Below are 15,969 nucleotides of genomic sequence, written 5' to 3' on the forward strand. Positions count from 1 at the left end.
AGCTGGGGAGGAGAGATGTGGCTCTCCTCAACCCTGCAGGCAGTCTCCCCCCACTTCACCACCTTTACGGGGTGGCTTAGCCCTGAAACCAGCCAGCTCGGGGCGCTCCAGCAGCGGAGAGACGAGGTTTCGGTCTGTCGCCGAAGAAGCTCAAACAGGAACCCCAAGGTTCCTGCAGTTTCAACTCCCTCTATCACCTCTTCTCTGTTTGTAAGAGTTACGTTCAGTATGGCTGTCCCTCTAGTTCCCTCCTTTGTCTTTGGACAACAAAGTTGTCAGCTAGGTTGGTTAGGAACCTATTTGATTTCTCACTTGGTGCAGAATTAGTTTTCCAATTGATATCAAGGTAATTGAAGTCTCCCATTGTAGTGTGTTTCCTACATATATTTGTTAGGTAGTTGGCAAAAAGGACATCTATTTTTTTCTGCTTGATTGGGTGATGTATAGTATCACCCAGGGCCATGTCATTCTTTTTTTCTTTTATATTGATCCATATGCTTTCTAGGAGGCTTTTGTCTTTGGGTTCATGCATTTCTGTAGCAATATAGTGGTCTTTTACATACAGTGCAACTCCACCTCCTCTTTTATGAGGTCTGGTTTTTTTTAACAGTTTGTATCCTATCATGACAATCCAATTTATAATTGTGCAGCTGGTATTTGAGAGCAAGTGCTTATATATAGATTATATCATTTGCCCATAGTTGCTGCCATTCAGAAAGATGTCTTAACCAAACTTATAATTGTTTTAACTGATTAACTGAACTGATTAGAAAGGTTTTGGAATTTACTTCTCTGCAAATATTAAGCAACAGGGTTTTGTAAACTAACCTTTGAGTTTCTGGCTTGTCTTTTTCATGTGTACATCACAAGTCTGCCCTAATATTTAAAATGGGCCTTAGTATTATTCATTTATTTATTTTATTTTATTTGGTTTGTCAGTTGCTTACAAGATAATAGGTATAAGTAAAAACATAGTTATGAATAAATGGATATATATATAAGAAAAATAAAAGAAACAATAGGACAGGGACGGTAGGCATGTTTTGTGCTTATGCATGCCCCCTACAAACCTTTTAGGAAAGGGGTGAGGTCAATAGTAGAAAGTGTAAGGTTAAATTTTTGGGGGTTTGGGGAAGAAACGACAGAATCAGGTAGAGTATTCCAAACATTGACCACTCTGTTGCTGAAGTCGTATTTTCTGCAATCAAGTTTGGTATGATTAACCTTGAGTTTGTATCTATTGTTTGCTCTTGTGTTGTCATGGTTGAAGCTGAAGCATTCATTGACAGGTAGGACATTGCAATGTATGATTTTATATACTAAGATCGGACCAAAAGTGGCATAGTTGTAGGTTTTCTAGGTCTAGAATTTCAAATTTGGTGGCATAAGGTATTCTGCAACACATAGAGGAATGGAGAACTCTTCTTGTGAAATATTTGTGGACTTTCTCAACTGTGTTAATATCAGATACGTAATGTGGGTTCCAGACTGATGAGCTGTATTCGAGTATTGGTCTAGCAAATGTTTTGTATGCTCTAGTTATTAGTGTAATATTACCAGAGAAAATGCTACGTAAGATTAGGTTAACAACTCTTAATGCCTTTTTCGCTATGTAGTTACAGTGGGCTCTAGCACTTAGATCATTAGAGGTGAGTATTCCAAGATCCTTGACAGAGTTTGGATCATCAACAAGGTCTTGACTATTCAGCCTGCATTTTATTTTCTGATTTTTTTTTTGCCAATATGTAAGACAGAGCATTTATTTGTTGAGATTTGAAGTTGCCATTTGTTTGACCATTCTGATACATAGTCGAAGTCTTTTTGAAGGGTAGCAGTATTATCTGTGGTTTTGAATAACTTTACATTGTCAGCAAAGAGAACGCAGTTGTTCTTAATATGATCACAGAGGTCATTTATGTAGAGTATGAAGAGAGTTGGTCCTAGAACACTGCCTTGGGGGACACCACTGTTGACAGGTACAGAATTTGATAGGACGCTCCCAATTTTGACCATTTGTTGTCTGTTTGACAGGAATGCTTCTATCCAGTTATGCAGTTGTCCAGAGATACCATAAGATTTTAGTTTTAGGAGTAGTTTGTCGTGTATCACTGAATCAAAGGCTTTACAAAAGTTTATGCAGATTGTGTCTATTGCTTTGCCCTGATTGAGTTGTGTAGTCCATATGTTTTTGCTGTGTAAGAGTTGCAGATTGCAGGATAATTTTTTTCTGAAACCAAATTGTTTATTAGAGAGTAGGTTGTTTGTTTCTAAGTGGAGGATAATGGATTGGTTAATAATTGATTCCATGACTTTACAGGTGACACAGCATAAAGAGATTGGTCTGTAATTTTCAACTAGGTTGGGGTGTCCCTTTTTGAAGATGGCGATGACTGTGGCTTGTGACCATAGTTTTGGCAAGGAGCTGGTCCTGAAAGATTTTTCAAAGATTATGCTTAGAGGTTCTGCAATGGCAGTGGATAGCTTTTTTAAGAAGTAGGCACATATTCCCTCCGGTCCAATAGAGAGAGATGGTTTTAGATTGCATAGTGCTTTTTCAACATTGTTTACTGTAAAATCGATATGTATTAGATCATTGTAGTTTTCTGTGGTTCGACTAGGAAATACTGGACATGATCCATTGCTGTTTACAAATACTGACACAAGAATGTGTTAAAGAGGTTGGTTTTAATAGTGTTGTCGTTGCAGTCTTTACCATTAGGTCCTGTCAGGAGTGGGATGGACCTTGAGTCTTTTAGTTTGTTGTTTACAAAATTGTAGAAAGCATGGGTGGAATTGGTGCGTAGAAGGTTTTCCTCTTGTTTAATGTGGTAATTGGTGCATTTAGTCTTTATCTAGCAGCATAAATTTTTGTATTGGCTTTTGAAGTTGGCAACATGACCAGATTTGTTTTTCCGCCAGAGTGATCTCTTTTTGGATTGAAGATTCCTTATTGTTATGGGTAATCTCTTTTTTTCTGGTTTTTGGAGTTGTTATTGGTACATATAGTTTGAGGACTCTTTTGACTTCAAGTAAAAATATGTTGTAATGGTCTTCAAAAGTATTGCATCCAGTGAATAGAAATTGCCAATCAAGGGATGAGAGATCGTTGTCTATAAGATCATAGTTGCCTTTTTTGAAGTTTTTAACTTTAGCATTAACTTTGGACTGGATTCACACATTGCAGGAGCCATGGTTTATTTAAACACGATTTGCTGAGAAAGCCACAATTGATGGAGATCACACAATTACCGAAGCCAAAACAAAACATGTTATAGATATGTGTGAAAATAGCTAATCCTTGACTTGTAAAGGATTGGATGGAACAATTCCTAAAGATGGATGTCCTTGAACATGAGAGGTAAATGGCATCTTTTCAAAAGGGCCAAGATCCCATGATATATTTTAATTTAATCTAGGAATTATACTTGGGGGCAAAAGACAGGGTTGGGATTCAGCTGGTTCAGACCGGTTCAGATGAACTGGATGTTAAATTCACATTCACTGAACCGGTTGAACCAACTGGCTGGCCCCACCCACTCCAGCCCTCCCAGGAATCTCCACGCAGCTCCTTTTGGATGCAGGTAAGTACAGGGTCTGTGTGGAGGCTCTGGGAGGGTGAAAAACGAGCCTTCCAAAAGTCCAGAAATGGGCCTGTTTCCGACTCCCAAGGGAGGCCATTTTCACCATCCCAGAGGCCCGAGGAAAGCCTCCGGATCCTGGGGAAGATGAAAAATGGCTTCTTATAGGACACACCCCCATGGCCACGCCCACCCAGCAACCGTGCAGTGAACTGGTTGCTGGGATTTTCTAATCCCATCTCTGGGGAAAGACCTAAAACATTTCATCTCCTCTGTACTACTATTCTTTGTGATTCTGGATTCAGTCTATACACTAGAGCAGGGAAGTGAAAGAGGGAAGAACCAGGAGAGACTAAGGAAAAATAGCAGATCTCAACAAGGCCAGACCCCGGTGATTGGTGTCAACATTGGTCCTCCCAGTTAAGCCTGCCTGTACATTAAAGTCAATCCCTGAGCCTAGTTCTGAGTCCTTTCTACATTAGACATGAATAAACGCAAAAGGTGGAATTTACTTGGTTCAACCTGAATTCTAAAAGATCCTCTAAGGGTTGACTGACTAGTTCTATTGCTATTTGCTCTTTAGATGACATTTTGCCCAACAGTTTCAGTCAGCAATTTGTGGCTGAATAGAACATCAATTCCTGATTACTACTACTACTACTACTACTACTACTACTACTACTACAAGTAGCCTTGAACACAGTAGATATTAAATAGAAGTGGTTGGTTCATAGCTGTGAGTGGTCAGAGTCATAGTGTCAGCCTCCAAGAATCCTTTTGCTTATCTTTCCGGCTGCCATAGAAATGGGGGAGGAGGGAAGAATAATTGGACTTCGTGGGGGGAAGAGTGTTAGAGGTTTGAGCTGATGAAATGTAAAAGGTGGGATGTTTTCTTGACTGCTTACTTGCTTACTGCACAGATGTAGCCTCTTATCTGTCTACACCAAGGTCAAGCGCCTTGGCATATCAGATGTGTGAAACGCCACCTGAAGAGGCCCCACATGACATTATACAAATCTCAGATTGGATGGCCAGTTTGAAATATTGTAGGTGGGAACGTTGCCATAACTGTGTATATGTGATTTTCGCGCCTATTGCCTGAGATCTTGTATTCTTATGATGCTACCACTTCAATTTTCAGTAAAAGTCCTTTTCTCTGTAACAGTGGAGTGTAAGGTTTTATTTCTTGGATTTTGAATGGAGCCTCACCTGACACACAGTGATCTGATATGACAAGCAGCCTTTGTCTTATGACCACAATTTTTGTTCCTAAGTGAGACATTTGTTAAGTGAGTTTTGCCCTATTCCAGTATTGGGGCTCCTGTGCCAAAAATTGTGCACACGCTTACACTCTTGCGCTCGTGGGCCAGCACCCAGAAGGCAATGCGCACTCCCCCCACACCCCCTATGCATGCGTGCACAATCCCCATTCACACACCCAGCCCCCACCCCCACCGCCTGCTTACCTGCATTGCACCTCACAGCTGATTTTCGGCCGGTTTGAGGCCTTTTTCAGCCTCCCAGAGGCTTGAGGAAGGCTTCTGCAGGCTTTGCAGGCCGAAAACTAGCCCCGTTTCATCGCTTCCAGTATTGTCAGAAAAACAGGAAGTGACAAAACGGGGCTAGTTTTCGGCCTGCAAAGCCTGCAGAAGCCTGCAGAAACCTTCCTCAAGCCTCTTGGAGGCCAAAAAAGGCCTCAAACTGGCCAAAAATCAGCTGTGAGACATATGCATGTGCAGTGGGGTAAGTTTGCCTGCAGCTCGCGTGCCGGCACAAATGGCTCTGCATGCCACTTGTGGCATGCATGGCATAAGTTTGCCATCATGGCCCTATTCTATTACCTTTCCTGATACAGTTCTAAGTGAATCATTGCAGTTGTTAAGTTAGTACAGGTAGTCCTTGACTTACAACAATTCATTTAGTGATCATTCAAAGTTGCAACATATACTGTATATAAATATAATTGTTTGCACTGTCAATATTTTCCCACTGAAATGGTTTAAAATCTGGTTTCATTGTAGGTCTTCACACAGTTACAAAATATAGAGAGCCTTCCTTTTTATTTTACAAAATAAGTTAAATACACCAGAAAAATTTATTAGTGTGAATCTGTTTATTTTGTTTAATAAGTAGGTATCACTCAGTTGCATTCAGATAGTAAAGAAACACACACACACACACACACACACAAATACACACCACACGCACATATGTTTGAGGTATATATTGTTTTGGAAGTTGGATTAAACATTAGGATTGGTATCTAGTCTGTTTCCACAGGCCGAATTTTCATTCTCACAACTTTGAGAGAGTAATCTGATGGCCGAAAGGGTAACCAAATCACTCCATTTTCAATCTCATAAGGAACATTGTTCCTTGGATCATACTGACCACCTGAGTAGTAAATACCATTGAGATTAGCAGCTTGGCAGTTGTTATACCACCAGCCACCTCCATACACCTCAGCACAATTCTCCTCCCACTGATCGCTGTCTCGGTCATAAGTACTAAATTTCATGTTCGTGTGAGCTGTATATTCAGTCCCATCTTCCTCTGAACCCCTCATCAGGGCATCCCCTGCTGTCCCCTTATAATTGGTGACTCTGAGCCTATAACCTTCGGATTCAGAACCGATGTGTATATTATATTCTGCGTAAGCTTTATCACCCTCCCAATCTTCTAGTTCAACCCGAAGGACAGTATCTTTCTGAGTCAGGAGATGGAGATGTTCATTGCCCAACCAAAATTCTCCCCTCCCTTTCACATCCAAGCTGCCGAAACCTTTCTTGTAGTCTTCCCAGGTCCGGTTAAAATTCAATGACCCATCCAATCTCTGTTGGATCAGAAGCCATCCTCCCAAAGTAGTCTCTTGGTCGCAATAAACTGAAAAAACCTTAGCGGATCCTGCTGGCGCGATTCTGAAAGTGCCACTTTGGGCACCAGAAGTGTGTTTTTGGTGGATATCCTCACAGTCTAAAAAAACAAAGTTGATCAAGTTGACAGAAGTTTTCAGTTAAGTTTTATTACAAGCTCACAGGTATCCATCAGTAATATTGCTGAAGTCAACTGTCTACACTCAATGTTGGGCTACACATGGAAAGACATCTTGCATCATTCCCCACCCAAAAAGTACACTTAGATTTAAATGCATTATCTCTGGCATTCTGTATGAAACTGCCTTGCTAACCAATGACTCATGATAAAAACTCAATGTACCCCACCCTTTCTTAACTAGCAACAAACAGACACATGGCTTTCATTAACTGAACAATGTAATGGATTGTAGTATTTGTGTCAGTTTGGTTGCAAACTTCATTTTTTGCTCCCTCCACAATTATTTTCCATGAACTGGATGGATACCTGTCCCGGTGTTGCCTTTCCCAGGATTCTGTTCTGCATTCAAGCTTTGCCCTTGTAACTCAGTGTTGTGCTCTGTAGTTTCATCATGTTGTATTTCTTCTACAAAGCCACTTGTTTCAACAATTCTCCTTGACTTGGTTTCTACAACTGTCTTGGTGTTGCCTTCATGGGAGAAGTGGTCAAATCTTGAGAAGTCATCGAATTCTCCCTCCCCTATTTCTGAAAAAATGTCCTCTCCCTGTGTTTTTGTGTGGCTGAATGATGGGGTTTCAGAATTGGCATCTGGATGTTGGGGGACAAAGTCGTGAGACCCGCTTCCTCCACCTCCACTACTGATAGCTTCTTTAAGGAAACCTTTCAAATCGGAACAATCTGAACCATCAGGAGTTTTAAATTCTTCCACCGTCTCCTCTCGTAAACCGTCCGGCCCACGAATGACTTTTTTAGTGATGGTTTTAATACATGTACGGCTGGTATGAATGTCAGTAGCAGGTCTTATTATTACTGTGCTTGTGGATGGTCTTCCAGCTGTTTCGGGAACAGCATATTTGGTGTCTGCTATGGATCCTTTAGAATCTTCCAATACTACCTTAAACACCTTGATACTGTCAAGTATATTTGCTTCCTGGTCAGTTAGAGGACTAGATTTATAGTGACTGGGAGCAATAGAATCCTTCACTTGTGTTATTTTCAGGGACTTGAGGGGAGCAGTTTTTTCTTCTGACACCAGTTTAATGGCATTAACTTGTACGAGTTGCTTCTGTATGTTTCCATAACTCTCAGTGTCCAGGTTGTAGTTGAAAACACGAGCACAAGATCCTTTGCAGGCACGTATCTTAATATCAATGTCCACCTAGGCATGAGGATTTGGGGAGGGGGTGGAGAAATGTAGAAATTTGTAAGTCAACTTTTACTCCTAAATCTCTCCGAGTTGTAACTCTAGTTGCTGCCCCATAACATTAAAATAAGGTACACTTGTCAAGCTATTGCTGATCATAGCTCCATTTGCTACTTCAAGAAATGAACAATCATTTCAATAGTGATACTAGTGTATTTAATTTCTGATTGATAATATGAGTTATTATGTAATGTAACTATAATTGAAACTACGAAATGGATGCACAAAAAATTGGTAAACCAACCGACACACTGCTTGTATATTTATGAAAGAAAGCTGGATGTTTTTATGTTTTCTTTGTTTTGTTTGTCTTTAAAAACCAATAAAATTGTTTTCAAAAAAAAAAAAGAAAGGCCAAATTCTACCATAAATATAGATGGGCCATCTGCAACCATTGAGTTATATCTGGCCCATGGCTTCATTTCACATGACCCTTGATATAATTTGAAAAGTCTTCTGCAAACAAATTGCAGATTTTAAATATCCTTTCCCTGGCTGTACGCTACAAAATTTAAAAAGGAAAGGAGACTATAGCCCCTCCAGGTTAATGCTGATTCACATTTTTGATTTTACCTACCAACAGATTATTTAAACATAGTAAAATAACACAATAAAAGGTTGCTTCAGGAAGAGAGAGAGGGATGGACGGAGGGAGGGAAGAAGGGAGACTATCAATCCTAAAAAATAAATAAATATCATTTTCTAATCCCACAGTGCTTGCTGAAACTGCCTCATTCACTGAAACATATAATTGATAAAAAGGACCATAGGGAGATATTTGCTCCAGCATTTTAAAAAAATACGTTTTTAAAAATAATAATACAACTCACCTCTAAACGTTTCAACTCTCCAACTTGATTCTGGATTGAGTTCTGCAAGGTTTTAATCCTTTCTACTTTATTAGCAACTCTCTGTTTCAGTGTCACCAACCTCCTTCTTAGGTCATCAGATATTTGTCCATAGTTCGTATTTAATTCTGAAAGAAAAGAAGTTAGTACAGTATAGCCGCAGCCCTTTATACAGTGTAAGTGATCCAAAAAAAATATGCATTAACCAAAACTACACAGCTTTCCCAGTTTGATTTCTTTAAAATTAGATGGAACCATCTGTATAACAGTCAGTACTTACTCTATATGTGTTTGTAAGCCTGGATAGAGACTTAGGGATAGAATACTATATCTGCAATTCCTCCTTAATGTCCTTTCCCCTCCCATCTACTTATTTTTTTTAGTATAGCTATGGACTAATATAGGAATCTCTCTACTGTGTTTTCTTCAAGAGTTCATCGCATCTCTTGTGGCCTTTTTCTTAGTCTATCATCCCAAAGAATTGTCTCCCACTCAGTGTGGTCCCAATTAATATTGGACTACATCATTAGTAAAAATATTGGAGTACACCATTGTTTGTATTTCTGTTTTAGGTGCAGTCTATCAAATAATGAGCAGGTAGCTTAGAAACAGTGCATATTAAGCATGCATAATTTGGAATAGGATTTGCTCCTAATCTGCCTTTGCTCCTAATCCTTATACTAACCCAGGTGTTCCAGAGATGGATATATATCAGTCTGAAAGCATGGCAAATAATTTTCAGAAGGAAAAGTGAAAAAATAATGTACTGGAAGAAATAGTTTTCTAAGACTTTGTTAAGTAATTGGTAAAAACATTTTTGTGATCTGGAAAACACCGGAAATAGGCGAGAATTAGATAATAATGTTTTTTTTTTACCAATTTATGTCAAACAGTTTTAATTCTGAGGTAAAACAAGTATGTTTTTTAAAAAGAAAAAGCTAATGATATTTAAACTCAATTATTTTATGAGCCAGCCTTTCCCATCTGCTCTCCAGGTACATTGAGGATAGAGAATTCAAAGAATTTTATATATCTTTAAATTACAAAACAAAAAACAAAAAAACAGATTAACATCTGAGTTGGAAGTCATGTAGTCCAACTCCCTGCCCAAGGAGACACTACACTATTTCTGACAGATGGCAGTCAAGTCTCTTCTTGAAAGCTTCCCCTGATGAAGCTCCCACAACTTCTGAAGGCAAGCTGTTCCATTGGTTTATTGTTCTCACTGTCAAAACCAAAGGTGGTAGTCAGCAGGTTCTGACCAGTTCTGGAGAACCGGTAGTGGAAATTTTGAGTAGTCTGGAAAACCGGCAAATACCACCTCTGACTGGCCCCGCCAACCCCCCTGCCTCTCATTGAGTCCCAGCTGATCGGCTGGGTCTTCTTTGGTTGCTCTGCACAGGAGTAGGGAGCTGGAAAGCAGGTTAGTGGGGTGGGGAGGGAATGGGGATTTTACAGTATCCTTCCCCTGCCATGCCCACCGAGCCATGCCCACAGAACTGGTAGTAAAAAAAAAAAATGAATCCCACCACTGCTCAAAACATTTCTCCTTATTTCTAGTTTGAACCTCTCCTTGATCAGTTTCCATCCATTATTCCTTGTCTGGCCCTAAGGTGCCTTGGAAAATAGCTTGATCTCTTCACCTCTTCATCCTGGTTGCTCTCTTCTGCACTTTTTCTAGAGTCTCAACATATTTTTTGTAGTGTGGTGCCCAATTATATAGGCATTTTTTTTAGTCTTCATATAACTGGGATCAAACTCACCTTGTTCACTGGGCAGATTTCTTTCCAGATAGTTAAAAATTTCTTGTTTCAAAGTATTAGATGACTTGTAACTATTTTGGTTATCCAAAAGCGCCCTCCTAACCTTTTCTATCCTGTTTTGAAAATCCTCATTTGTTTCATCTATCAGTCCTTGAATCCTGCAACCTGAGGGACATTTAATACCCTATTAACAGAAACAAAGTAAAAGGAAACAAAGTAATTGACAAATAATTGACACATTTTCAGATGTTACAAAGTATAGGTAGTTCTCAGGTTATGAACACTATTGGAACTAGAATTTTGGTCGCTAAGCAAAGTGAGTCCTGTGCCAGGGTTGGTAAGTGAAACATTAAGTGAATCCAGCTTTAGACTGACATGTCTACTCAGTCATTGTGGTTTACTGTAGCTTACCATATCATGTGCACCCAAACTGTGGTTAAGAACGTCTTGTACGGATTATACAAATCAGAAGTAACTCTTTGTATTAATTGACTTTTTGCGCAACAGCAATGATTCCATTATCCCCTCCCCAATCCATAAATTAATATTTGTGTGGAAATGCACAAGTCAATGTGACAGTGTTTGTCATGTTTAGATAGATAGATATAATTCCTTATTGGCCAAGTGTGATTGGACACACAAGAAATTTATTTGGGTGCAAATGCTCTCAGTGTTCATAAAAAGAATAGATACATCCGTCAAGGGTCAAGAATCATAAGGTACAACACTTAATAATAGTCATAGGGTACAATAAGCAATCAAATCATACTAGGAAACAGTCAATATAAATCATAAGGATACAAGCGACAAAGTTACAGTCATACAAGTGGGAGGGGATGGGTGATAAGGAGTAATGAGAAGATTAATAGTAGTAGTAGTGCAGACTTTGTAAATGTGATGACTATTTTTTGAAGTTCTCCCCCGCCCCAAAAAATCTAAAAATCTACTTTCTGGTTAATTACAGGTAGTCCTTGACTTATGACCACAATGGAGCCCAACATTTATGTTGCTAAGTGAGACATTTGTCCCATTTTATTACCTTTCTTGCCACAGTTGTTAAGTGAATCACTGCAGTTCTTAAATTAGTAACAAGGTTGTTAAGTGAATCTGACTTTGCCTGTCAGAAGGTTGCAAAAGGTGATCACATCACCCCAGGACACTGCAACTGTCATAAATGTGAGTCACTTGTCAAGCATCCAAATACAAGTCACATGACCATGGGGATGCTGCAACAGTCGTAAGTGTGAAAAATGGTCATAAGTCACTTTTTTCAGTGCCATTGTAACTTTGAATGGTCACTCCACACAAGCAAAGTACCAGCAAAGGAGGGGGGAAAAACTCCAGAGACGTTCCTGAGACAGGAAGTCTAGTCCTGCCAAGAATGTCATAAGGGTTAACGGAGAGGCAGTTTCTGTAAGCAACACCAGAATGTTTCCTTCCTGCCTTCCTTACAGGATTAGCCAGTAATTTCTTCTGACAACTGGTTCTCTGAACTGCTTAGAATGTTAACAACTGGTTCTAGAGAATAGGTGCGAACTGGTAGAATCCCACCCCTGGTCCTAAGTGTGAAAATGGTCATAGGTCACTTTTTTCAGTGCCGTTGTAACTTCAAATGGTCACTAAGAGAATTGTAATTGGAGGACTACCTGTAGTTTTAAAAATCCATGATGGGGCAATCCAGAATATGTAGACTTATTAAATTCTATTCCTTTCTTCCCTTGTGTGGCAAAGAAGGTATTATACTCCAGTTTTCCTTCTGGAGTAATTAAATAACTAGTTTGCTTCTCTGTTAGTTCTCACAAACCACTTATCATCCAGTAATCAGGTTAACTGTGCTTCAACTGGCTTTCTCTTAGGAAAGTCAGCAGAACTTAGCCCCCCTTTTTTTTTCAATTTAAGCTCCTGGTTTGAAAAATGTTGTTCCAAGTTAAGCAAACTAATCAAAACAAAACATTAAAGAAACTGATCAAGCCATTTCTATAAAAAATATTTCTTTAATGTTTTGTTTTGATTAGTTTGCTTAACTTGGAACAACATTTTTCAACCTGGAGCTTTCTACAGGAGCTGATGATTACTCCTCCCAAATATTAAAAATAAATAAGAATAGGAGGAATATTCAGAATAGTCTTTTTGTGAAAACAACAGAGTTACAAATGTGTTTCTCTGCTGTACTGACCCTATTCTATCTAATATATTTATTACAATGGGGAGAAATAGCATGAGAAACACATTGGTTTTTTGTTGTCTTTTGGCTTACCCAGTCTTCATCCGCACATATTGGCCAATCGTCATCAGATTTGCAGTTAGATTGAGTTTTATGCTCTACTATTCTGGAACCACGTGGTTCTAGTACTGAAGGAGAAGATTCATTACTTGTCACCTGTGATGAAATAAGTAAATGAGGGTTAAAAAAAAGACCAAATTAAGGCTGGAATTAAAGGCTGAACATTCACACAGTAATAATTCCTTCCATAAATGATACCTTTTTAGTTGATAATCCTTAGTATTTGCTAAAAATAATCACCAACTAACGTACATTTAGATACTTGCTTCAAACCAATGGACTATTCTTTTTTTAATAAATACAATAGGTAACTATCATTCAAAGAAACAAAACTCATCAAGTCTCAAAGAGAGAGTCCATCTCTGGCAATAGGTGCCTACTTCCTAGTTTTATAAATATGGATTGAGTGATTCATTTCACCACTCGAAAAAAAAATCCCCTTTTCCTATAAATAGATGACATTACATTAAAATTGCTTGATTAGGGTCCATGGAAGCACACAGTAACATCTAATCAGGTTTAATTTAAATCCCATTGACTTCAATGGGATTTCAATGCGGCTCATTAGTTTGGGTTCAGGCCATAGTGTTCTTAGTGATAAATTAATGTATTACAAAATATATAAAAACCTTATATATCTAGTTGTATATTAAAATTAGCAATTTTATGTCAAATAGCTCAACTTGACTCTCCATTTAATTAGAAGACATATTGTACTTTCTGTCATGGGACTTCAAATTGTCAAGTGAATGGACTGATACACAGAAAAATTCTTTCTTCTTATTAATTATGATAGTAAAAATAGAAAAATAGAACATTAAATGAAGAACAGCTTTCTATGTTTAGATGCTGACTACATCAAAATGCACATGAATTTATCAGAATTATTACAGTATTACAATACTGTAATAATTCTGATAAATTCATGTGCATTTAGTATAGGATGTATAAGCTGTGTATAGTTTATTTCAAATACAAAATTATCTCTATCTTCAAATCAAAGGATTTTCAAATGCTATTATAAAAATAATTTATAAAACAAATCATGATGTCACAAATTACTCTGGATTGGGGCTTTTCTAGAACTATGTTGCTTTTGATGCACATGAAGATAATGTCCTAAGGATAGGATTATTGGATTATTGATAACAAATGATTAAACCTAAAACAAAAGATTAACAAAAGATTAAAATCAGCAATACTCTATCTTGCTTGTTCAAATGTTACTAGGGATTACAAAGTAATCAATGAATCAATGAATGCAAGACAATGCATGTCTTGGACTGCCTTTTTATCACGAGAGCTGGACTTTCACAGCAGCTGTTAAAATGACTGTAATATCCTGTCTACATGAGTTTCATTGTCCCAGCTTTTTTGTTTAGAATACAGCAGAAATCTTTGAAATCAATGGGACTTCTAAGTAGAAATCAATGGAACTTCTAGGTAGAAATCAATAGGACTTCTAAGTACTTCTAACTAAGTAGAGTTTTACAATATTAGTTTTATGGTAATGCAATTGTAGTTAAGTGCCCCTGTGTGAGCCTGACTTCTGACAATTCTATGAAGAAATGTAAGCACGTAAACATATTTTTTCTTTATTAATATTATAGATAACATGTTCAAACATGACTTGATTTATATGATCTAGATCAAACATGATCTAGATTTTGTATAAAAATATAAGGGGAAATGAATAATGTATACTATATTTTTAGTCAAATATTTATAAAGCACGCACGGTTTCTAAGCAAGCAAGATTATAAACAGTCTTCGTAAGCATTTAAAAACACAAAGATACATCAGGGTATGAACTGCATCACAAAGTTTTTCTGGCTTCCCAAAGATTGAATTACTTATTCCATGCAAGTTATTAAACATAAGTAGGAGCTAAATGTGTCAGTGAGATTTTTACACATGGGCACATAAAGGTAAATACAAATTTTTATCAACAAACATCCAAGTTGGTCCAAGAATTATACCACCCCTAAGAGAATATTTGAAGTGGAAAAGCTTGCTCTTGTTCACATTACCATGTATTTGATAGTGAAAGGATGAAATATGTTACTCCTTAAACAGGCAATAAAAGGAACACAAATCAGTACAACCAGTAAAGAAAGAATTAGATAAAATATATTCATACCAAGGCGATGCTGAAGGACAGCAGTGCACAGAGAATTCTTAGCTGAAACATCTTCAGAAAGGTATGGATGTGGCACAAGGAATACCTTTCACTTAGGCATTTTTTGGTTATATTTCTATCTTTGTTTTGTCCATCCTCCTCCCCTTCCTTTGTTAATGATTACTTTCCTTCTGTTTACCCAGGCATATTGCAATCTCTGAGTTTGGTGACCCAACAGCTCTTGCACAAGCTCTTCAATTTGTTTTTTGACAATCTAGTTGCTCAATGCTAGCAAACATGGAAGGCAAGTCATGGTTGCTCCAACCATATTCCTGGAACTGAGATTGTCTAAAGGTTGAAATGAGTCATTTCAAGGTAAACTGTAGAGAGGAATCCAACATTAAGCACAAAACAAATGTAATGACAAACAGATGCTATTCCTTGCAGGAGTATGTTGCAGAAGATAATTTATTCTCAAATCTTTTATACCTCATTGTAATGTCTAGATCTAAGAAATTTCTGGAAGGGAAAAATATTTGTACAAATTCTGGAAGATTTATCTACGCTGCTCTTGTCTGTCAGTCTGACTTCTTATCCATCTCTCCCCTCCCTTCCTATGAGGGAGGTCACATAGTCCCTTTGAGACTGTGATGGAGGAGGTGAAGACACACAAATAGACCCTTGTTTGAAGGGGATCTCTTGAATGCCATCTCAGAATAACAGGGGTCAACTTAACATGAAATGAAAAAAGTTAGATATCTTGGAAGTCAAATCTTGGAAGTCAGTTGCAGTCAAATCTAACTACATCTGAGTTAACTAAGTAAATTATTTGAAAGAACCAGAAACATGTTTTTATATTTCCCATGCAACCCAGTTACATTTGACACATAGATAGGATTGTTTTCAATTTCTATTCATATTTCTATTCATGTCATTCAAGAAACTTTTTCAGTGGAGAATGGAGGGATTTATTTATTGTTACAGTCATCTGAAGATTGGCCTTTCACATTCTAAAGTTCAGTAGTTAGCTGTCTGAGAGTTGTTGAAGCCACATTGTTGGAATATCTGAAAAGTTCAGGAGGATTTTCAGTCAACACAATATACACGCACACTTCAAAT

The 15,969-nt window shown here is 37.9% G+C and overlaps 1 protein-coding gene across 1 annotated transcript; it reads right to left on the bottom strand.

The window, feature by feature from the left end:
* Nucleotides 1-5,672: 5,672 nt before the first annotated feature.
* Nucleotides 5,673-14,969, bottom strand: FGA (fibrinogen alpha chain). Its single transcript, XM_087963638.1, has 6 exons — nt 14,872-14,969; nt 12,705-12,827; nt 10,448-10,631; nt 8,667-8,812; nt 6,939-7,791; nt 5,673-6,551 (listed from the first exon to the last, which is right to left on the bottom strand). The coding sequence occupies exons 1-6, from the start codon at nt 14,920-14,922 to the stop codon at nt 5,842-5,844; spliced, it is 2,067 nt and encodes a 688-aa protein (XP_087819764.1). The 5' UTR covers nt 14,923-14,969; the 3' UTR covers nt 5,673-5,841.
* Between the last annotated feature and the right edge of the window lie 1,000 nt (nt 14,970-15,969).

Source organism: Notechis scutatus, chromosome 4, assembly GCF_049901735.1.
Source record: "Notechis scutatus isolate UNSWTSFEM ecotype Mainland chromosome 4, rNotScu1.2, whole genome shotgun sequence".
Lineage (NCBI taxonomy): Eukaryota > Metazoa > Chordata > Lepidosauria > Squamata > Elapidae > Notechis > Notechis scutatus.